This window comes from Gambusia affinis, linkage group LG01, assembly GCF_019740435.1.
Source record: "Gambusia affinis linkage group LG01, SWU_Gaff_1.0, whole genome shotgun sequence".
Classification (NCBI taxonomy): domain Eukaryota; kingdom Metazoa; phylum Chordata; class Actinopteri; order Cyprinodontiformes; family Poeciliidae; genus Gambusia; species Gambusia affinis.
Window position 1 is genome coordinate 42503971 of NC_057868.1, and position 25366 is coordinate 42529336.

Genomic DNA, 25366 nt, shown 5'->3' on the forward strand with positions numbered 1-25366 from the left:
TTACACAATGTTATGAATATAAGGCAAGGCAAGGCAAGGCAACTTTATTTATATTGCACCTTTCAGCCAAGGACAATTCAAAGTGCTTGTACAAAACAAGTTAAAAACAACAAGAAGATAATAAAAAGAAAGTAAATTAAAGCCCAAGCAGATTAAAAATGTACAAAATAAAATATTACAGTTTGAATATAGTTAAAAACAAACATCTAAGAATAGGCAATGTCAAATAAGAAGGTTTTTAACCTTGTTTTAAATAAACTCAAGGTAGGGGCAGTCTTACAGTGAGCAGGAAGTTTATTCCAGAGTGTTGGAGCATAAAAACTAAAAGCTGCTTCACCATGTTTGGTTCTGACTCTTGGAATAGTTAGAAAGTTTGATTGTGATGATCTTAAAGGTCTGAGTGGTATATATGATTCAGTAAAGAGAATTGCCTTTTATTGTTCAGTTACTAGAGCACTATACAATGTATATTGACCTTTTTTTAATCAAATATATACTGTAAAAAATGTGTTCACTCAATAGTCTGCCCTCTGATATTAGTTGTAGTTTCTTTGTATGTCCTCACTGAAAAGTTTAGAATGGTTACAAATGGCTGCCACCATTTCCAAATTCAACATGTTTCATTGCTGAGAAGAACTTGAGGCTTAGAAGAATGAAGCAGAGCAACTTCATGTTTTTTTTTTTTTTTTTTTTTTTTTTTTTTGGGGGGGGGGGGGGTTGCACATCTCCACAAATACACGTTTTTAGTTTAAAGCTGAATTTTCCACCTGATAATGGTTCTTCATTTGTCTCTGTCATCGCCTCCACTTTTCAGCACCTAAAACAATGTTTATTCATTTTTTATTCTGCAGACATACAATGATCCTGAACCAAAAAGTGCCCAGCAGACCAGCCAACCCTCTCACTTGCTGCCCCCCAAACAGCCCCTGTACAGCGTGCCCCCTCAGTCTTCTTCACCCTACCTGGGCCCCCCAGGCTCCTTCCCGCTCTCTGAGCTCCAGAGCTACGGTGGGCCGCCGCGCCACGCCCTGGGCCCGACCCTCAGCCAGTCCCAGATGCTCCCGCCCAGCATGAGTGCCTCTCCCCCAGCACCCTTCCAGATCAGCCCGCCTCTGCACCCGCACGCCCAGCTCTCCTTGCATCTGAATCAGCCAATCCGCATGCAGCAGTCGCAGCCAATCATCTCACACCAAATGGGGCTCCAGGCGCCTCTGCATTCCCCTCCGCTGAGCCAACAGGTTGGTGTAGTCATCGATAAGATGTTGTCCCATTTATTGAATTTGTACAATTATGTAGAGATTTTTGCTAATTATTGTTACACAAGCATATTTAATAAGCCAAAAATGGGAATAAGCCTCGAATTTGATTCTCTTAATAATTTAGGTCAAACTAACTAATTATGTAACGGTCTCAGTCAATAAAATCTCCAGTCCAGGAGCAGATTGTGAGAACTATTTTAACCAAGCAATAAGAGCAAATGGAGGGAGGAAAATGGACATTTTCTTCTCAGCAGCAGCTGACATAGACCACTGACATCGTTTGGCCTCATAACAGATCATGGCTCAGCTCACCCTGATGGCTGGCCATCGCAAACGCTTGGCTGGTATAACCTTTCCTCCTCCTCCTCCTCTGCAGGGATTCTCCCATCTTCAGGCTGATTACCAGAACAGCGTCGGGGGCTCGCAGTCCCCAGGGGCACCCAATCCAGTGCATGGGCAGAACCCCGACTGGGATGGCGAGTACTGCAACAGGGAATGTGGACCCAACCACTGCGGGTAAGCTCATAACACCAGTTAACACATAGCTCCATGTTTTGTTTTTTTCTGGGTGGAGGTGGGGTTTTTTTTTTTGTTTGTTTTTTTTTTCCAAGATAAAGTGCTCTGACTCTGCTGCACTTCATGACGTCTGGCTGTTGAGAATACTAAGCAGCTCTGTGAGAGCTCCTCATTTTCCAAGTGATCTACATTAAACCATTTCACTTCACACTCTGACACTCAGACAGTGTTAATCATAAAAAGCAATTTACCTGCTAAAGAAAAGCATCTTCTTGAAATTGAAATGAGCAACGCAGCACAAGAACAATGCTATTACCGAGCTTGGAAAAAGTGCCGACATCCAATTATGTGTCGTTCCACATACATTTCTTTATTGAATAAAGTGAATATTTTTCAGACAGTCACCAAGTAAAACTTTGTGTCACGTTTAAAAATATTGTGTTGCTACTTTGGACTTTGAAGAGGACATGCAGATGCAGACAAATTTGTTGCCATTTCTGGTAAAGATGTGTCCAGAAAAATTATATATATATATATATATATATATATATATATATATATATATATATATATATATATATATATAAATCTCCAAACTCATTGTTAAAAGACTGCAGCAGAGAAGGGCAGCTTGCTGCTGTTTTCTACTGGATTTCTATTTTGAGTCTTTTGTTATATTAAACAATTTATGATGTTAGGTAATCTCTCCAAGGTCGATGGAAGAGAAAAAAGCTGTATTTTTGCACATATTCAACCTTTCGTTTTATGCTGGACCCACCAGGAATGTTAGTCTCATCTGAACACAGTCCCTGGTACCAGTTCAACTTAGCAAGATTTTCTTTGGTTATGATATGGAAAAAAAGACTCTCTTGTCTGCCATTAGTCCTATTCATCCATTTAGATTTTAAATGGGGCCTAATTTTTACGATCAGGACTGCAAGATCCACTCCTTGCTGCAGTTTTTTAAAAGTGAGTTTGGAGATCTTACCTCCTTTGCAATCCTGCTTGTTATTCATGGTGGCAAGATAAAGAGGGATTTTCATCCAGCATAGTGAAAAGAGCCTAAAATAGACATTTGTGTGAGATTATTATGAGTTACTAATTAACTTTAAAAAGGTAAATATACATATTTTTTTTTTAAAAACAGTATAGTTACTTTTATTTTAAAGGAAATGTTCCATCAAGTATGCCATGTTTGACTTACTTAAAAAACAATAATTTCTTAAGGTAATTTTGGTTTGTACTCATCTTTACAAAAGGATGCAAACAAATTCGTTTACATCCATGCTGTCTGCTTTATTTAGAGCCAAGTCATCTGGATCCGAAACAGGTTGGGTTAAATCCTGATTGAGGCTCTTTGAAGAGGACTGAGTTTTTTTGCTTTAAACCTTCTCTTCAAGTGTCAGATCTCTGTAGTTTGGGACTTTCAGAAGGTTCTAAATTACTTCTAGTTTGTCAGTAAAGATACCTGGAGAATAGACTCCAGATCTGACATTTCAAATACCAACTGATCTGCAAATTTTGAATCCAGGCCTTTTGATGTCTGTTGTCTGTCGTCAGCTTTCATGTTTGTTTTGGAGCCGCTCCCCAGGCCTTCATTGGAAAAAAAACAGGCCTTCATTGAAATGAGAAAAAAAAAAAAGAGATTTCCCTGGTGAAATGTTATGTAAAATAAACAGTTATGTTTTGCTAACAGACCTCTGTTCAGATATATTTTGTCACATTTATACAGCTCTTGTTTTCTTCATCAGCAGTGGCATGGGAGCCCGGGACAAGCCTCTCTACCTCACTTGAAGTTATATGACCTCCACATGTCAGACTCCAGAGAGCTTTCTAACATAACAACAGCATCATTGATGTATCTGCTTTTTATTCATTTTGTTTTTCTTTTTTCTTCTTCTTCTTCTTCTTCTTCTTCTGATGGATTTTGAAAATCCCAAAGACTGCTACAGTACCACCTTTTTGCCAAGCACTTAATCGGCCACAAGCCCAAGGCACTTCCTTTGCTTTCGTTTTTTTTTTTTCTTTCTTTTTTTTCCCCCTCCTGGTCTGTGAACATTGTTTTTGGAGGTGGCGGTGAGCTTTAAGCTCATTCCGGCATACTGGAAATGAGGGCCAAAAATGTCCTCTCATTTTGTTTTTATTTTTTAATTTTTTTTTAATTACTTTCCTATTCACTCACTTCCTCTCTGTTTGCCATGAACTATCCTTATTAGGAAGATGAAATGCTTAAAGCATACTCAAAGGTAGAAAATGTAATGCAGGAAAATAGAATATAGTTGCTTCATGAGGGGTGGACATACTTCAGGACTTTCTGAAACATCCCCGGCTGAAGGGAAAGCAACATTTTAATGAAGGTGTCGTTGAGAATACATAAGCCGTTTGTAAATCATTGCTCCGCTTACTAAAGGACTTTATTTCCTTTATCACAGAGTGATTGTAAATATCACCAAAATGGAACCCTCTCGTGTGTGTATTAAGCTGGAGTCCCTCTGCCTTTTCTTTTCTTTCTTTTTTCTTTTTTTTTTTTAGAAAAGAAACCTCTCTTTTGTTTGGTTATGTGATTTTTCTGTGCTGCCGGATTCAGTGAGGGGCCACACACATTAAAGCTCAAGTCGACGCTGCGTTCATGTCTCTCCAAAAAAAAGTAAAAGCAGGAAATGCGAAGGCTGAAAACTGTTTGGTGTCCTTGTCGGCCGAGCAGAACTCCTTTGGAGGACATCACTCTGCTCGCACGGCCACAGGACATTACAAGGGTTAACGATTAAACCAATCCCCTTTTAGCTCCTCCTACTCTTGTCAATAAGGACCGCCTCCTTTGCCTATAGCCCCGCTTTCCATCCTTTTAGTCTCACATCACTTGTACAGGTGAAGTAAAAAAAAAAAATAAAAAATATGTTGCTAAATGTGAAATGTTACTAAAGGAAAAAAAAAAACATAACAGTGGGTTTTCAAGTTTTTGACTAGTTTCCTTAGGTGTTTTAGAATTGTGTTAAATTTTTCCATCTTTCTCTTTTCTTTGTTTTTTTTTTTTTTTTGTGTGTGTATGGAAAACGTTTTCAAGATATCTCATTTTAATTTTCACTGTAGCAGGATTTGCTTTTCAGGTCATCGGGGGTAGATATTTTAATTTTGTGTACAAACCTGCCAAACATATTTCTTTAATTTGTAAAGCCAGTGACAGAAGAGCCCCATTTTGTTCTGTCGGATACTATAATGTTTAATAATTTGGTCATTTTATTTAATTTTTTGCAGGTTTTACATGTATTTATGGACAATATGAAGTAACATTTTGGCTTATTTTGCATCAGGGTGCATTATTATTATTATTATTATTATTATTATTATTATTATTATTATTATTATTATTATTATTATTATTATTATTATTATTATTATTATTATTACTATTATTATTATTATTGAACCAACAACTTTATTTTTAGAATAATAAATATTTTCTGAATTTGTCGTTGGTATACTTCTCACATACATGTACCAACATTAGCTTCATTTTTGTGTCACAAATACTTCTTTTTTTTGTTTTCCTTTGTCTGTAATAAAATGTTTAAAGTGGAAAAGTGGACTTTCATGTCTCCTCTTATTTTCATAATCTCTCATTATTGCATCTTAAAAATTCATTTGTTCTTATGGCAAGCAGTCGGAGATCTGCAGTTGCCTGTGAAAATCGTTTTGCCCACAACCCGACATCCCTCCTCCCGCAAGTGCTCTCCTTCCCATGCGTGTACCCGAGGTTAATTAGGAGGATTATCTTTGATGTTGCAGAAGTTACTGTAGCTGCTGTCACGTGGCTCATTAGCTGCAGTTTTTAAGCTTTACTTAATGCACTTTGACCTTTTTAATGTCTTGTTTATCTTTTTTCTCTTTAATTCTGGATAGATTGATTTTTTTTTACTCTACATCCAGGATAGATCAATATAGTTCTAACAAGTCATATATATTCTACTAGCTGATCATGTTTATTTTTTTCTTCTTCTTCTCCTTCTTCAGCTGAAGGTGTGATGATGAAACTCCGGGTTACTGATGCAGTACACAACCTTACAGAGAACTACTTTGGTAGAAAAAAAAAAAGCAGCTGCCTTTTAGTTTTGAATTTCACAGTTGGATTAAAGGTAGAATAGAAATGGAATCTATCATCCCTACACCCTCAATACATGCACCACCTTCCCCGCTGAATGCATGTTTACTCTGAGGATGATGACGATGATGATGATGCAGTGCCCCCCAGAGGTGATTTATAGACAGTTTCATAGAGGGAGTTTTGCATGTCAGAAAGTAAAATTAGAATTATCAGTTTGTATGTATTTTATTTGAATGCTGTGTAATTCGAACGCCAAATTGAATGGAGCGTAAGGAAAAGAACAAATAGTTTTAAAAGGCTTTTGCCAATAAGAAAACCACATTTTGTTGCTGAAAATAATTTAAGCCATGTCTCAACCAGCTTTTCAAATCCACTGATTTGTTCGCCTAATTTTCTTCTGAAAAATACCTCAAGCTCAGTCACATTGGATGGAGAGCATTTGTGAATGTCATTCTTTCTGTCCCAGGTGCTCAGTTAGAGTCAGATGAGTGTTTTGACGGGGCCATTCTAACACATGAACATGCTTTGATATAGATCATTCCTTAGCTCTGGCTGTACAGTTAGCTAGTTTGTCTTGCAAATAGGTAGACATCTGTTTAAGTCTGCTGGAGCTTTTTATATTTTTGTTCCCCCACGATTACCCCATTTTCATCTTCCCATCAACTCTGACTGGATTTTCTGTCACTTCTTAAGGAATACTGTCCCAACAGCATGATTCTTCCAACACCATGTCACACCATAAAGATGGTGTGCTCAGGATGATGTGTAGTGTTAGTTTTCCAAAACACTTAAAGCTGCCTTTAGCCTGTTATCCTGAAAGCAACATTTTTCCCCACATCTGGCCTTATCTGAGCTTCTTACACATTTGCTGTTTGTTGGCTTGTGGTCGAATTGCAAGCCAGCCTTTAATGGCTTTCTTTTAACTATGATGTTCTTTCTTCTCCGTCATTCATAATGGCCAAATTTGTAGAATGCAAAGCAGATAAATATTCTTTCGACACAGTCTCCTACCAGAGCTGTCAATATTTGCTGATTCTCCATATTATATAAATTGGTATTTGGTAGGATATTAGTGTTTCAAGTGCCATGCATACAAAATCTATATTCCAATCATATATTTGGCCTGTTGGATGGATTTTATATCCCCTTTATGACCTTAATGAAAGTGTGTTTTTATTGGGTGAACCCAATCTGTTTTACACTGTTTGCTGTGTGATCCATTATCCCAATGTTATATTGAACTGAATTATGTAAAAACTATTTAAATGTGTAGTAATGAGTGAGAAGACAGGGGCACTGTGTAGCCTGCCCATATTAATTTGACTCTATCTCCATCTGCTGGTAAAGTTAAATGATTACAACAAGTACAGTATGACCTTAATTTTTTCCCCCCCATAAATATAATATACTGGACTAATTTCCGTGTTTTAACAATGTCCGAAAAGCAAAAATGCTTTTATTTATTTAATGTTTTACATAAAACGTTTGAGGTTTTTTATGTTAATTTGTTAAGCATTACTTTGCATTGTTATGAACAATGTTTGTTATATTGCCTGTTAACAATACTAACTATTAGTGTCTTAGACAGATAGGAAGCTTTCTCATAACAAAGTGAAATCTGAAAAGTATTTTCCAATATGATTAAATAGTAATAACTTTTAACCACGCTGTGTATTTTATTAAAGTGTTACAAATAATATAGAAAATGTTACTTTCCTCAGCTGTCCTACTCAAAATATATCACCCCAGTCAAACAATATTAGTTTGTTTTTATTCCATTTTTGTCTATCCAATCTCCCATCACTAATATTGTGTCCAACAACTCTGATACTGTTTCCATCTGCAGCCTTCAGAGGCTTTCATTTCCTCCTCAGACAGATATGAACTCCCCAGACGGCCCAGGTTTCAGTGGTTTCATTCTCAGAAAGCCAACAGACACAACAAGACAAACAGAACATGATGGGCTTTTCATCGAGATCACTACCCAGCCACTTGATGGCTCGGCAGATAACAACACTGAACTGCATTTTGAGAAAATTGCCCCGTGATATCCTCATTTGGATCAAAGCCGTCTTGTGTTCGGAGGTAGCCTGCTCTGTCTGAAACAGCAGACTGCAGTGACTCCACAGCCGGCCTTTTGTTCACTGATGCTAATATGTCTGAGTTCTGCATTTATGCAGCACAGCGACTTAAATATTTTTAACATTCCGGAAGGAAAACTGTTAAATGTTCATCGTTTTGTTATAGAACACAAGCAATTCAAACATTGAAGAAAATATTTTTATTGTTACATGTACCTGCCATGGTCACTGAGATACAACAGATATAATAGGTACTCTCACTTTTAAGATTAAAAATACACATTTTCTATATTTTACCTGGCAAATGTGTTTACATAATACAGTAGTGTTTTACACATATACAGTATTTTGTGCACAACATAAAATATATGATGAGGTTTATAGAATGCATCCATCCTCATTTGAGGTCAATCAATTAAGAGGGAATCCATATTTAACCTTTGTGCTATTTATTGGTGTGCTCATAGCTGTTATGGATGTGGCAATATAATGAGGGTGAAATATTTTTATGCACCATATTATGCACTATAATAATTAAAGTAGTGTCTTCGTTGATTTTTTTTTTTTTAATTAACAATTTGAATTACTATTATAACAAAACAGATGAGTAGAGAATAAAGGAAATTCTCTGTTATTTTGAGAAATTCTAACTTACTGGAATAAAAATGCTGGTAAAATGGCACAAATTTTCCTATTTTGTTCCTTCAGCCATCATGTATTGAATGAATTATTCAAATTCAGAGTAAGCTTTCAAAAAAGAATGTATGCAGGAAAAATCTAGATTCTCTGTAAGCTACAGCCCACAGGACTCTGTTTTTTCTGTTTCGGGGAACGCTCTCTTTGGGTTTTTGTGGGGGCTGTGTCTCTGGCTTCATTAAACATTCAGTTTGGTCTGACAGTGTCAAAAAAAAAGAAATAATATTACCATTGACAAGGCTGGCACAAACAACAAAAACATCCAATGTGAACACTAGCACTATCACTACAGAGATATCTGGTCCATTCTTTCTGAAACTAATGCTTTACAACAACAGAAGCTGGTTTCTGTCATCTTTTCATAATGACGTTGGAGGCATAGAAATCATAGAAAATCATTAAAAAACAGACTACCCTGATAGAAGCGCTTCTAATTTATTTACACAATAAATTGCAAATCTGTGTTTTCTGTGTGTCTAGAAACTGTGGTTTAAAATAAGTTACTGAGTCATTGTAGGAGCGATTGCAAAATGCTGTTTCAATCCAAGGTTGTTTAACATAAATGTTAATATGGGTGAAATACTGTACTGCTAGTAGTCCTCTTTAAATAGTGACATCATACAGTGACTCTGAAAACTGCAAACGGCCCTGCTAAAATTCCAGTTTTTTGACCCAAATAACTGATGCTATAATAAGTCCTTTTGAATAATTTCCTTTTTGTATTTAATGCAAAAATATTCTGCACTTGGGCAACAATAACCTGGTTGCCCAAGTGTTAACAACCCCAAACTAAGACTTTGTTGAAGAACCTTTCAGTCAACTTTCAGTCTTCTTGAGTTTTTATCAACTCTAGCGTCTCCATAATTAAGTACAGTTGCCCCATTTTGTTTGTTTTTAGTGACATTTTTCCATCTGCTCATTTCATCCTTTGGCTTTAGCTTTAACTTATAAAGCGGCGGCAAAGAATCGGCTCAGTTATCTCAATGCATTTGTCAGGAAATCTTCTAGATTAGTTTGTTTTCCAGTTGAATTGTAGAGGATGAATATCACATTAAAGGCGCAAAAAATTTTGAAGCTGCTGTATTAGGATCTCATTGCCCAAAATAATTGACATTTTGAAGGGGTGTGTTGTAAAGCTCCACAATATATTGAGTACCGGTTGTTATCAAAGTATCAATATGTGCAATTTTGGGATTTCAAAATGTTGTTTTGATGAAATGATGGGTGGTCCAAGTGAGTAGGATCAAAACACTGTTGCTGTCTTTTACTCACAGGTCTTCTGTTGAAGCTCAGAGAGAGTCGGAAACATGGCGATATTGGAAAAGACAGAAAGTAGGGGTAATCTATCAATTGCATTCGATATTATCATTGCAACATTCATCTATAATATTGAAAAGCTTTGTTTTCCTAATATTGCGCAGCCTTTGTAGACCTTTCAGAGCCACTGTACGCTAGCAGCATGTTAGATACAGAAATACAACCGTGTCTGCTGCGGAGCCCTCAGTTTTATCTCACATATCTTCACTTTCTGAAGAAGTGTAAACTACTCAATACTAGATACCAGGTGAAGTTTTATCATTTTTGACAGATAAGTTAAAACAATCAAACCCGTCTTCTATTTTTCTTTTCTTTGCTTGTCGGTGGACAGTAAACCTGCAAGACAGTACCGTAGATTTACAGCATTTTCTTATACTGTGTTTGCAGTAAAGTCATATATCCACTGCAGCTATTCACATTTCTAGAAGAAAGCATATTCCAGCATTAAACATCACAAGACTGTCAAAACCTTTCAGAGTAAAAGCTGCAGGAACAAATTTGAAATCCTGCTTTAAACGTGACCAGCAGACATTTTGAGCTGCCTGAAGGACTCGCAAAATATGGTTTTATATTTTTGTACACAAGGACACTCCACAAGGCCTCTTCGTAAACGTGTAGTTTTTGTTTTCACTTTAGCTTTAGCATGTAAAATAAATTTGTAAAAGAATGTGCTGAAAATGAATGTAAACATTTGAAGACTGCTGCTCAGTTTGCCAGACGTTACTCAGCCTGCTCGTGTCTCTCCTTCTCTTCAGGAACTGACATGAAGATCTTCTGACAGAACATTGTGAAGATTTCTGTGACAAAAAAACAACCCGTCATATTACATATTTTGCTTAGGCACAATGAATATTCAGAAAAAATTGCCTCACACCATTGTTTCACCATTGTGCAAAACAATAAACCAGAACAGCGGGTACAGGTATACTCTGTCGTGAATTTCGTAACAAACCGCAGGAGAGATCTCTTCAGCCCGGTCTGGACCTAAACAAAGGCATCATTTTAAGATAAACAAACCCAGAACTTCACCTACCCAGCATCTTCTTGATCATATGGGGTTTCTTCCACTTGTAGCCAAGCAGATACGCAGGAATGCCTGTGAGAATGATACTGCTCCCCACCAGGCTCTCAAACGGAGCCGCCCAGAAAGACACCACGATCATGAAAACGCAGCCCAAAACAAATGTCACCGGAATGAAAAGATACACCTGGAGAGGAAGAATGAATGAAAAAGCTGTTAATTGTACAAATACGAGAAGGTATCAGGTAGAAGGTTGATGTCGCCTGATTTATAAACTTAATACATAACAACAGGTTTGGCTGAAACCAATGATGGAAAGACAACTTTACACCTTCACCCTTTTAGTTCTGTTATTTCTTCCTAATACCAGACCTCAAGATTTATAAATAATAATTTCCACAATCAACTAATGTGATATTAAATAATATAATATTGATTGTTGCATGGGATTTTAAAAAAAGATTAACTGAGATGTCAAGAACCGAGGCAATTAAATCTTGTTTTCTGACAGCTGTTCTGAACCGATATGTTTCATAATTAGCTTAGAAATAAAGCTGGGATCCCTGTTTATTTCCTGTGTGTAGTTTACTTTGTGAAACAAATTGGCTGAGATCACTCTGCCTCAAACGAAAGATGAAAGGCGACTGTCAAGGTTATATTCCCACGATAAGAGGGCAACAAAGAACGGTGCATTCATTCAGTTGCCACTCCCTCCTATCGTGGAAACACAGTGTGGCTCCACTTCCGACTCATAACAGGAGCTGTGATACAATGGTGCTTTCACCGAAAATAAAATAAAAATAGTCCAGTCCCTGTTTAACCTGCCGAAATATTGATGTTTTTGAGAAGACAAAGAATCTGGCTGAGAGTCAAGTGGGCTCATGATCTTTTATTTGGATTTAACCCCCCAAAAAAGGTGACCAGTTTAAATCAACATGTTCAGACTGTACCTTAATAGGCCTTCTCAGATCGGGCTTGGTGATGCGCAGCCACACCAGACCGGCAATTGCCATGCCGACGCACAGCCAGGTGAAGAAGCTGAAGAGATTAATGACTGAGAAGACGTCCTGGGAGATGGTGTACATCATGGACAGGAGGCACTGTTGCAAAGTACCAAAAAACACAGCACCGGTGGCTCTCTTTGACATGAATATAAACTTAGCACAAAAAGTAAAGAAATGTGTGTTTGGCTAATTTTGTTGTCGTTGTTGTAACAATGCTGTTTGGTAATAAATCCCAGCTGAGCTTACCGCACATTTTCTTTTATTTCAAACATCCACCTATCTAGACTTTGACTTTTTCTGGGATTTGCTAAAATTGAAGTGAGGTACAGGGTATTTTATTGCTATTTAGGTACAAACTACTGTTTCAAATAATAAAGGAAGATTTTTAAAATAGAGAATGTGAAGACAGGAACCTTTAAAAATAGCAGTTTTAATCATTTACATCAACCAGACCCTATTTCAGAACCACAGGTTTCATTTTCCAGTATCCACAAAAGTCCTGAATTTAAATTTGCTTTATCTTTGAATGATCCTGCATTTATTAGATCAAAAAACAAAATAACTTTTTGATAATCAAGGTGTGACGCCCACATAAAAGCATGTGATTTAATGCAATTTAACATAAAATACAAACAATTTATCAAGAAGTTTTGGAATAATGATCCTTTAAGAAAGATGCTTTTAAAAAGTCTGAAGTTTTCATTACAGAAAAAATAAAATAACATCCAATTCCATACTTTTTCAGACTTTCCAGGAATGAAGAGACCCTTAAAATCTTATAGCAGTAGAAAGCCTGTTTATTTATTTCTCCTTAAGTGATGCCTCAATTGTGCGTTGTGGTTCAGGGCTGGGTCTGTGGGTTGCACCCAGGAAAAACTTGCCAAACCCTCTCCGCCATGCCAAACTGTTTTTGCTGGAGGTAGTGTGATGTTGTGAGTGCCAAATAGTATATAGACTCAAACATGAGTAAGTAGTTGATGTGAGTAGTGTTTAAGTTGCTGAACAAATCTGGAATTAAAAAAGTAACATTAACAAAAGATGAAAAAGAGTTGGAACCAGTTCAGCCTTACTGTAAAGATTAGTGATGGCACAGGTGTAAACAAGTCTGTGTGAACCAGTCCCAGAGCAGCAGGGAGTTGACCTTCTCTGGCTCCAGCGTAGAACAGCCTAGTTGGGAAACAGGCAGTTATTTTCCACTGAAGCAGATAACATTTCCACCCTCCAGGTCTAAGGAACAAAAAAGCATGTCAGTGTTGTGGTTTAGTCACCGTGCCGATGTAAACAGAGATCCATTGACGGCTCCGAAGCAGGAGAGTCCCACAAAGACAGGAATCAACCAGGCCATCACACCAAGGTGGTACTCTCCAAAGCTCTGCATAAGTCCATGAGGACAAAGATATTTACAGAGCTGAAAACTTTGTTGCTTAAAAAGTAGATTGTGTGAAAACTAAAGACATACATGTTGTCATGAACTGAAGGAAATCACGCTTACCACAGCAACAGCCTCAGACTCAACCATGACTTGAGGAGAGATGGTGGTGAAGTAAGCCAGGTTGGTCAGAACGTATACCACTGTGACTATAGGCATTGATATGATAATAGCTAAGGGGAGATTTCTGTGAGGAGAGATCAATAATCATTAAACAATACGTACAGCAAAACCAGAATTTTTATAACAGGAAATCTTTCTTCATTTAATACGGTAAATGTGGTGTTCAATTTCATGCGATCCAATATTTTTATTTCCGCTTAGCTTTCATGTTTCATTGTGCTCTATCTCCATGCAGTCATCTGATGGTAGACAAGCTTATTCATATATGAGGGCAGTCATGCCATTGTTGTAATATTCACACAAGAGTCTGTAAAATACTGAAATCAACCTGCATCACTTTTAAGTCACCTCTCTGGATTGATCATCTCCTCAGTAACATAGTTCAGGTAGTTCCTGCGGGAAACAAAAAAAATTGGGTTAAGGTGTTTTAATGAGCAAATAAGAAATTAATGATAAACAGATATAACAGAAGTCTCACCATCCACCAAAAGCAAAGAGTCCGCTGTACATCGCCAACACAATGTTGTCCACTCCCATTTTACTGCCTTCAAACGCCTTTTCTGGTTTCAAATACGGCACATCACCTGTGTGCACACAGAAAAACTTATATAAGGAATTATTAAAACAGAAATAGCCAAACTCTGTTTTTTATTGACAAATATGGAGCTAGAAATCAGCGTGCGCGTGTGGGTGTGTGTGTGTGTTTACAAGCTTGAAGACAGGGCTTCATTACTAGTGATTATTTGACCATAAGTGCCTTTCCTTCTCAAATGCAGCTAAAAGAATGTCAAGGCTTGGGAAAAAAACTGTTGCTGAGAAACACAAGTATGGGAGTTATTTTAAGCTAACTCAATCATACCTCAAGATATAGTTTGCTCACGTCACTTCTGGAATATTGTGCCCTTACACATCTGGTTAGATATTCTCTTACACTCCTGACACTTTTTAATTTCTTCCACCAACACCAGCCTGTTGGAAGACTGGCTGTTGACAACCTGATATTTTCAGCCAGCATCTCCTTAGATGTGGGGAAAGCGAAGGGAAATTCGGTTCAGGTAACACTTAAATGCCAGCAGAATTACAAATATGATAAATAAACTTTAGTCTGTGAAGGAAAGACATACATTTATTGCATCTGTGTTGCACTATTAGACTGTGACATTGTATTCTCACTGGGCGTGAGCCCACTCTACCTGGTGCTTTCAGATGTTAATAACTTTTTCTTAAGTGGGTGTTAAGCCCATATTATTTGCCCCGTTAGTCCTTTTGTCGTGTACTCAACAGTGTAGGCTTTTCCACCTCATCACCATGGTAACTCACTGAGCGGGGCAGGGGGAGAAGGGGAAACAATGGCATTGGGTGTGGCCTTCCAAAAGGAGGGAAAGAAGCAGATGTCAAATTCTGTTCCTGCGTGTCCTATTTTTTATTTATTATTATTTATTTAATTTTTTCTTCTTTTTTTTGATACATCATTTCTGAGTAACATAAAATGCATCATGGAGCTTACATGAAATAATGCCAGTGATTTTGTCTGTAAAAAAAAAAAAAAAATAAAAAATCCTAAAATATTTTTAATGTATCCCTTATCAAATAAATGCTGTACAAATGAGAAAATGATGGCAATGATTTACAGCCATGTTCGGCCTGGAGACCCGCACACAGATACACGCGGTTTCAAATACGCACATGGCTGCACAGCCAGACTCAATCCGCCGGCTGCAGACAGATGGGCCCTGTGCTCAGGCTCAGCAACTGTGCTAACAAGCTGAAAGGACAGCAGCCTGCTTCATTGGGTTCATTAACATGCATCAACAATTTGCTCAGGATTAGAGACAAAAGAAAAATACCTCATACTGTACATGTAAATATCAGGGTTAAAATCTGAGCAGTGAACGTAAAAAAAACCCAAAAAACTCAGAAATATATATTTATAATCTTCTTCTTAAAATTATACACTACTCCAGATACTGTTAACACCTATGTACTGTGAAGCAAATTATTATTCATACACATGGAATATTTGGATTTTAAATATTTAAATTCAACCAAGAAGTTTGTTTCTGGTTAGAAATGAAACAGACGTCTTTCTAAAGATAATAAATCACAATAAAATATGAACACCCTTTTTAATTATTATTAGGAGAATATTGCTTGCAAACACAGCAATTAAATTCTTATTGTTACTGAGCATACTTTTCCATGTCTCCGCATGTATTTGGATGATTTAACTTTGGTGAAGAGATCCAAGACTTTCCAGAGGCTCTCTGACTGGAACAATTCAAAACATTAATATTACTCAGAAGAAACACGTCATCACAGATTAAAGAATTACTTCAAACCTTAATCGAATGATTGGCCTATTTAGATAAAAATATATGGTTGACTGATTAATTTTTTTTATATTTTGTTAGTTATAGGCAACTCCAATGCAAAAGAATTTCAATCTGTAGAGACTCAGACAGACAAAGGGGTAACCATTAGAAAAGTTTAATGACACTATGATTTAAATCTTTGGCGCTCGGGCCCCGGCTAAGGACATTGATCATCGCAAACTTTGCGATGGGCTTGGATGAGCATTCCATATGCTGAGACGTCATCCCCCCGGGACCCGGCACTGGTGGTGGAGGCGATGAAGGATGTGGCCTGATGCTGAGCGAGTGGAGGTGAAGGGGTGGAGGTGGGTTGAGCTCAGCTGGAAAGCGCACGACGACATGGATGGCGGTCCTTATCAGCTGGGGCTTGGACGGTGATTGGACGTAACGAGTCTTGGTCCGGCGTTGAGCAATCAACGGTGATGAGCCGGAGGTTCCGGCTGGATGATGCAGGTGGGGCTAAAAGAGTCTTCCAGCTTGAATTTACGCCTAGGCTTCATAACTTGCTGAATTAAGATCCAGTAAGTAATTCACAATTATCCACAGATATTAACAAGCTTAATTTATAATCAAGGGATTCTTCTAGTCTGGATTGTGGTCTGAGTAAAAATAAGCTATTTGTCTCAACCCTACAGGTTTTGTTGTTTGTGTAGCTGAAATAAATTGTCAAACAATGCCTATTTTTTGCCACGTTTTATCATATCACATCCTTTTGTTAATTTTAATCGCAAAATTGGTCAAATTAAATTCCAGTTTACTTCCAGTTTACTCAGTTCCTTGAACTTGACTTCCCACGTTTCAAAATCAAGTCATAAAATTAAATAGTTGTATAAGCGACATTAAACCGAGAGGCTTAGTGAAGAAGTGAAAGAGCGCTGAGGTGACAAATAACCATCTGAACCTCTTAAGGACAAAGCATGTGTTCAAGGGTGCTTACCTGTGAATATCTGGATGAAGCCAAAGAGGATGATGATGATGAGAGCTAGTAATTTGGATGCTGTGAACAAGTCCTGGACCTTGGTGGCTGCTCTCACACTGATGCAGTTCACAAACGTCAAGGAGGCTGCAATGTGGAGTGAAAGGCAGAACTATGACTAGGAATTCAGAATTAAATGTCTCCAAGTTACCCATAAGGAAGTAAAAATGTGACTGAAAAATACATCTGAAAAGTCCACCCTACTCACTAAGACACATGCAGGCGATGAGCTTGGCGGCACTGTCTGGCACAGAGCAGGTTGGGTACAGGGGTTTAAGAAGGTAGGTGGCAAACACCAGCGAGACCACATATTGGGACGATGGACGAATTATTAGCATTTCCACCCACAGTTTCAGAAAGGCTGCAAATTCGCCATATACTTCAAGGATGTATGTGTAGTCTCCTCCAGACTTTGCGATGGTCGTACCCAGCTCGGCATAGCACAAGGCTCCCATGGTGGAAACAACACCACAGGCAGCCCAGACGATCAAGGAGAGGCCAGCAGAACCAGTCTCTTTGACCACACCTGTTGGAGTCACAAAGATGCCCGAGCCGATGATGGTGCCTATGATCATCCCTACGCCGTTGAAGAGGGTGATGCTGCGTTTGAGCTTGATCTTTTCACCCTCGTCAGGCAGGCTGTTAGTTGGGTCTATGGCAGCAGGGGCAGAGACCATGGGGTCCGATGGGGATGCTGGGTGCTCCACAATAAGACCATCTTGGTTGGGCTCTGCTTCAGTTGCTGGTGAAGTCAAGACAGCAGAGCAGAAGATGATCAGCGATGAGAAACACATTAAAACTTTAGATTCTCGCAAGTGGAAAATGCTAATATTTTTCAAATCTGAGCATTTTTAGAAGTTTCTCCTAACGTTACTCGGCCTATAATTTCTCTGTAGAGACACATTTGCATCTGACATTTCTGTCACCTGTTAGCATCACCACTCCCAAAAAGCACGAGCTCTGCACAACAGTTACATTAACTCTGCCATTCTAGCCTTGCATCAGACTAGATGCATCAGAGCTGCATGATGGCATCAAGTAGCTCTGCACCATGTGCCGTCTCCAGGAGTGCGAGTACAGATTGTACTTACTCTCCATCTTCTCCTGGCTCCTTGCTTTAGCAACACTCTCCCGGCTGCTTCTCGATTTCAGCTCCGGCTCAGCCATGTTCCCTCCTTTTCTGAATCCTCTTGTCTTGTCTTCCACCTCTTGTCCCTCTTTTCTATCCCTAACACGCACTCCTGTCCTCTCTGGATTTATCTTTCCCTCTCTCTCATGCACATACAGACAGACTCACAACTGTCTCTCTGTCACCCAGCCTAATTTGTCCTCTCACACACTCACACACCCGATTGTCCTCTCATTTACACTCAGTGCCACCGTCACTCAGTCTGGAATTTATCTGACCCTGATCCTCTCAGTCTCTCCCTCCCAGCATGCAGCAGGGAGGAGCTGAAACTTAGTGATGCTGCTGATGCTCGTGCCTACGCCCACTCTGAGTGAATCATGGGATAGCTCAGTAAGAGAAGTGGGTTACAAGAAGGGATCATTTGAAGAGTAGAGTCACGTGACTCTTTAAGCTTTTTGTTTGCTGCCCTAATCCTGTAGCAGAAGGTATGGTCCCTGTGTGTTAGCGTGTGCTCTGATGTCAGAGCTTATTAGGATGGAGGATGGAGGGGTGGAGCTCCCTCTACTGGCGTCAGCGCAGTACAGTGTGGATCTTTGTGTTCTGAGAAAGGTGAAACCATGGAAAATGGACACCCAGGGGCCATTTTCAGAATTTAAATGCTGAGTAACAATAATGATCCACTTGTTTTGTCAGCAGCAACTTATGCTTTATTCATTAGTTTATTGTGAAAAGGAAGAAAAGCGTTCACACCTGCAGTACATTCTCAGAGCAATTACAGAACTTAAGTCACACTAACATGAACAGACACTTTCTGGATCTAAAACTATCAACATTTCCTTAAACATACCAGACATTTGTTAATAACAATAATCAAGCTGAAGGATCGACAGAAATTAAAGATTAAGAGGACTGAGACTTTTATTTTTTAATGATTTATTTTGATAAACAGTATGATGTCACAACCGCATGCGCAAATGTGGCTCTTTTTTTCCGCTTTGAGTTACCATGACAGAAAAGCTAAAGTCGTATTCCAGACGCAAATAAAACAATACTGTGCACTTTGTTGTCTTCCTAATACAACGGGCTTTTAAGATTTCCAAGCGATCCTGAATTAAGAAGACGATGGCTTGTAAATATATGTCCCTACCAGTTAAAGCTAACGCCACACAGCAAAGTTTGCAGCCTTCACTTCACTCCGGATCAGCTTCTTCAGCCTAAAGAAGAAGGTAAAGGAGCCGTCCTGTGTTATTTCCATGAACAACTTCTGTATTCAGCCTGAAAGAGCGAGTGTACGGGAACGAGAGCCAGACAGCCGAGCAACTGATCCGCCGGTACACATTGCTGTAAACACTGTCCTGCTTCACAAGAAGCATGCAAAACTAGTAAAACTTTGAACCTGAATAGTCAGCTGAACTAGTACTCTCTACTGTTAAGCTACGGGCTTGTTGTGCTTCCTCATGCTTCGGTGTTACAGATTAACTGGTGGTGGCATCTGGAAGACGCAGACGTTTCTGTGGGCGTGGCTTTTTAGGACCCCTTTACCGAACCAGGAAGTAAACAATGCGATAAGCTTAAAAAACTACACATTTTTTTGCTATCCGAATCCGTAAGACACACATTAAGATCTCGGGAATAACTAATTAGAAACACTTTTATTGGTCTAACATGGTATGTTGCCTCCCCCCCCCCCCCTTTTTTTTTTTTACATTAATCTGCAAAATCACCAAGACAGGTAAATTATGCAGAACTTGTCCTGATTTCTGTGTTGCTTCAGAGGTTGAAACTCATCAAAGGAAGATCGGAAGATGCCATAAACAGATCTCAAAGCAAAGATTTATCCCTGAAAACCGACATAAGTGTTGAAGAGCCGTGGGATTAAAAATAAAATGTTTAAAAAGATTGACTGGCTATGTTGTTTTCACATCTCCCTCATATTGTAAGATATTTCAATTAGATATCTACAAAAACTACAGCGAAATCTTTATAAACACTGTTTTTGTTACATGCTATAATTTATTTATAATTATAGAGTTGAGAGTTGAGTTCCTAGTTCACTTACAGAAGACATGGCTACCGCAGGTCTATATGGCAGTGTCATTTCGTCTTTATTGTAATTTAACTAAACATCTTTATTCTTTTCATCAAGTGACTCTTAACACTCAACTATAAGAGACAATGCTGAAAAAACTATTGTCTTATATACTTTTACATGAGAAATTAAAAAAAATTTAAATCTTCACTCAAACTGAGATACTGAAAGCAATGATATTGAAATATCATTTTGGTGATATTTCAATATATTTTTGAATATTCCTTCACATGCAAAGAATTATTATTGTTTTGAAGAGATCATAGAGAAAGAGACATTTTTTAATCTGTTTATTTACATTTGTTACGTTTTGATCACCTAATTTTTTACAAACATCTGCTCTGAGGACCCCGTTTGACCGTCACTAGTTAATTCAGGTTTTAATGCGGCTCGTTTTGTTTTTAAGTTTATTTCCCCTCGTCACCAGCCTGCAAACTGGTTCCCAGTAGAGAACACACAGACTATAGATATGGCTCATAATCTGTTGGTTGTATCTGACAGTAATGTAGGAATGTTAATTATTCTAATTTTGGCTGGTCCTTTTGGATATCACCACCAACTACAACACTGGCTGTTAACTTTATATCATTTAGATGAGGATTTTATTGCAGTATAACTTATCGACATTACTTGATATTCCTCTCTATTTGGACACGTAAACACCACAAGCAACACCATCAGGTATGTGATTTAAATATTATTAAATAGGATGACACCAACCTCATTGTTTAGCGACACTTACTGTGAATAGTGTCGCTAAAAACAAAAAAAGAAAGTTCAGAAACGATGCTGTTGCATTGCAGGATCTTAGCGAAAAACACACATTAGGCTAGAAGTGTTAAGCAAATCACATTGCAGGTACTAGAGAGTCAATTCAAATGTTTTTCTGATCAGAGCTGGTTGCAAAAAGCAGAAACATTCCACTTATTGTGGCTGTCTTATGTTAATTTCATGAGGTGAAATTAATTTATTCTGGTGAACCTGAATGTGAATGGGATTGTCGTGTCACTTACTGATCTGGTTATGCTCAAATGATCTAAATGCTGCTCTCTAGAAACTTATTTTTTTTTGAAGACCGTTTTGTCACACAAGAAGCATTTTTCAACAGGCATCATCAACACAGCCACATACAATTTAGAAACATCTGGTGCATAGGTTTCAACCAGTTAATTTAGCCACCAGTTAATCTATAACCTCTGACACTAAGGACAATAAACACACTAATATACTTGCACATAAGGTAAAAACATCTGTGAGAATGGATAAAAAATGTTTAGATACTTAAATAGCACATTTTTACAAGAAATATGTCAGAGAATATTGCCTAATGTTAGCCACAAAGTTTAAAGAGTAAAACTCACCTTTGTATCTGAACGTATGAGGTGTGCATCTTAAAACCTTTCTCCAGCTTACTCGTTGGGGCTTCGGATCAATGTACATGATTAATTGTTACCTTGGACAAGCCCTGTTAACACCCAGTGTAAAGTGCCATCATCAATGGATCGGAAACGATTGAGCCGTTTTCCTCCGAACGCGGAAGCTGACGTGTAAAGAGCGAATTTACAATTCAGATGAGTTGCACATCACCTTTTCAACCACAAGATGGAGACATTATGTAGTTCCTAAACTTACGCCAGCTTGCAAAATTATTGAGAGATCTTGAACTTTTCGCATATTTTATTTTTCATAAGATTAAAAAAAGTCTGGTGTATTGATTCATTCGTTTAAAATAGGATAGGTTATAAAACAATATTCAACAGAAGCTAGTTGGAGATTAACAGGAAATGGGGACAGTGACAATACTTGCCTATTTATCACTGAAGATACTCCATGTTCTAGCAACATAGAGTATGTTGACATAGAGTAACATAGCAAATAAATCTTTGTTGGCCACCGGCATCTACAGCAACTCTTTGGAGATATTAATATTTCATTTTAAATCTCCAATGTTAAAGTTAATTAGGGTGTTTTGTATAGTTAACATATTTTAATAAGAAGTTAAAAGTTCGAAATAAGTACCTCTTTGAATATTTGTTTTAGAAAAACAGCAAAATTGTTTATATGAATTTAATGTTATTTTAATGTTCATGCAAGTAAGTAAACAGACTATTTTATAATGCATTTAATTTTGGCAAATAATCCCAAAAAATGCGTGCATTCGGAGAATGAGCCCCGTTCTGTTGAAGCGTTTCATGCATGGTGTTTGCATTCCTCTTAACGCTGACAAATTCGACAAGCGATCCCCAAGCTCTGTTCACATGAACGTCTTAGCACAAGCGGAGGAGCGCAAGCCGAGGCTGGGTTTAACCAGGACACTTTCTGCCACGGGTCCGGGGACTTTCCCCTGGGCAAGTATATGAGAAACTAGGTTCTCTGTTTGTAGCCCAGATTGCAAACCTTCTGAATGCCCCGGATGAAGAAGAACGATGACTACGGCTTTATACCGGACAAACCTGAATCTACTTACTATTGTGGTTTCACTCAAATTTCTTTTTTTTTTCTTTGCACTATGCTGTTATGTTGATATAATGCAAGTTAGTACCTGCTATATCTTTAAAGACAGTAATGATTTTCAGTTCAAAAATACGAACAAACTAGCTGATATCCGTGAGGCATCATGGGAACAGTGAAGTTTCCGTGGTTTCATCATGCACAGCATACGCAAGGCGCATAACCGTTAACGTCACCGACACATTGTGAGTGGCGTCTTTTTTCGTTCAAGATGGTTCTGTTTTAAGAGCTTGTTTTTGTTACCTTTGATCATCCAAGTAAATGTCGTTAAGCTATATTTTTTTCAAGATCTAGCTCTTGAAATAAATGTAGTATTAGGCTACAATATTCATTGACATTTTGAAGTGAGGTATTAGCACAAGTTCCTCACATACTGTGAGGAATTAGTTATTCTGTTAGGAAGAAAACTACATAAATTAGGAATAAAGGAAAACAACCCAAACATTTGGAAGCAACTTCAGCTTATTAATTAAATGCAGTATATTTAATCTAACTTAGGTGGTTTTAGAAGTTAATGAACTTGCTTGTATTTTAATTCACTGATATGTGACTGTTATTAACAATATTATTAAATCTTAATGGTAAGGCATAGTAGTGTTTAATCAAAAATGAATCTGTTGTGAAAACTTGCCACTCACAACATGGCGGACGAAGTGACGTACCTTTTTTTACTGTACAATGAAGTCAATGCGGTGTCTACTCAGTTACCATGTATCATTAGATACGAAGCGTCCATATGTATAGTTTAATACTGTTCCACAACAGCTGTCGTGAACGTCCAGAACGACTTAGCTTATGCAGGTGACTTGTCTATGACCCGGTTGTTTCGCTCCCAGCATGCATTGCTGTACATAAAATCTCAGAAATATTTATCTTTCTGAGTATTAGTGACTAATAAAGGTAGAAAACGAAGTTATACTGTCTCTATTACATTACTCTAGTTATTTGTCTTTCCTGACACATTGTGTTTAAAAATCGGTTTTGCACCATAATCATCTCTTCTCTGCAAAATCAGGGTTATATAGCCAAAGAATACATCTTCCACTTCCTGGTGTGGGAGGAAGCTCATTGTAGAGGTCACAAACTGAGTGCTCGTCACTCTACCAATCACCTCGGGGAAGGTCTGAGACAAGAGCCAATAGTTACCCTTGCAGGGTATCACCTGACAAAGGTGAGCGTGTGAACAGAAATAATTGGTCTGCGCTTGCATGTCTCACAGGAGAAGCCAGGGGGAGCAACTTCCCAGCTCGCCTGGTGGATGTGGTGCTAGTCGCGGCTTGGAATCACTCGCGGCTGGCGAATGAGTGCGATGTATGAGGTGGGGCACAGCTCCAGAACCCAATTCAGACTACTCTCCCCCCACACTTTTTAAATGCTGATTCGCTTTTGTTTGGAATAACTAACTCAGAATCTATTGAATCAAACTAAAAAAATGAGGTTATTTGCAAATTCTGTTGTTTTAAAGATGAAATAGAAAACAATCATAAAATAATAAATGTATGCAGCACAGTTTTCCAAATATTTGTACTTTTTATTTAAAACATTTTAAACTTATAAACACGTCACCTCAGTTTGCTTACTCAATGTTTGTAAATTCTCATCATTTTCATTTTCTATCCCTTCATAGAAAAAAAATTCTCCACCCACTGACATTTCTTTCTGTTTCATGTTTCTTTTCATCATTCTTTTCAAGTACAGCCTCCGCTCCAACAGAACCTCTCTTACATTTCATGCTGATTCCCCTCTGCTTCTAGGATCATTTTCAATCATAATACTCTTCTCTATCATCTAATTATTTTTTTCAGTCTATCAATACTAAAGTACAAAAATCTAGCCCACCTTACTTTTGTTTAATAAACTAACATGCAACCAGGACAGGAATTGTTTTCTGGTATGTAACCTCCTAAGAAAACAGGAAACGTAAAATTTGTTCGCGCTGAATATGTCAACTTGAATTTATTCAGATCAGTCCCTTTGGCACGGAGGAAAGAAATCCTTCATTATCTTTCTTCTTGTGTCATTTTGAGCCAGTGCTGCATCATAAGTGTGGATGCACACAATTGAGAAGACTCAGAAAACCCCTTCGAATACCAGAAATACATTTTCTTCCTCAGGCTGTGACACATATGCATATATAGATAGCTATACCTCCTCCATTTCTCCACCACAGAGTGTTGCAGTTTTAGCTGCTGGTGTGTGACCACGGCAATGTGTGTGTTCACTTGTAGAGAATCAGAGCAAATGCTTTCCACTTGAGTTTGCTTGCTTTCAACATCAATACTCCCTGACAGATGACCTCAATTTCCCTCTTGCACACAGCCTCTTCACACAAGGCATCTTGTTGTTGAGATTATTTTGCTCCCAAACACATCTCGCCTCGTCTGACCTCTCCAACAATCTACGCCACCACATGCAGGAGCTCCAAGCATTGAAATGTTACCACCTTAACCCGCTGATGTCATATTGATGTGTACAGCAGCAGAAGCTTACAGACGTTCGTCATCAGCTTAAAAATCCTGCTGATGTTTGGATTTTAGTTGTTTTATATTTCACAGAGTGGACGGATAATTAAAAAAAACATGATATAAAAAACAAAATTTGCTGAAAATATTTTCTTTTATGTGAATTATAGATGTTTGCTCATATATGTGCTGAGGATAATAAAAGGGGGAAAGAAATTGTTTGGTTGATTATTTATTTTATGGTTTCTCTTTATGCTGTTGGAAAACCTGCTTAAATGG

General features: G+C 38.1%; 2 protein-coding genes across 3 annotated transcripts in view; one reads left to right on the forward strand and one right to left on the reverse strand.

Annotated features, from left to right (window-relative positions):
* LOC122836168 (TOX high mobility group box family member 2-like) overlaps positions 1-5335 on the forward strand; it is a 105571-nt gene extending 100236 nt beyond the window's left edge. For both annotated transcript variants that reach the window (XM_044125921.1, XM_044125913.1), the window contains 3 exons: positions 852-1238; positions 1636-1775; positions 3527-5335. In XM_044125921.1, coding sequence (XP_043981856.1) covers positions 852-1238; positions 1636-1775; positions 3527-3569 — 570 coding nt within the window. In that variant the 3' untranslated portion in view covers positions 3570-5335. The remainder of the gene's footprint in view (positions 1-851; positions 1239-1635; positions 1776-3526) is intronic.
* A 2808-nt stretch (positions 5336-8143) lies between these two features.
* LOC122836147 (large neutral amino acids transporter small subunit 1-like) lies at positions 8144-18324 on the reverse strand. The gene is made up of 11 exons (XM_044125870.1): positions 17988-18324; positions 17105-17638; positions 16858-16983; positions 14027-14132; positions 13897-13941; positions 13489-13612; positions 13265-13368; positions 13067-13163; positions 11943-12092; positions 11005-11179; positions 8144-10768 (listed from the first exon to the last, which is right to left on the reverse strand). Exons 1-11 carry the CDS (start codon positions 18061-18063, stop codon positions 10692-10694), a joined length of 1614 nt encoding a protein of 537 aa, XP_043981805.1. The 5' UTR covers positions 18064-18324; the 3' UTR covers positions 8144-10691.
* Positions 18325-25366: the final 7042 nt, after the last annotated feature.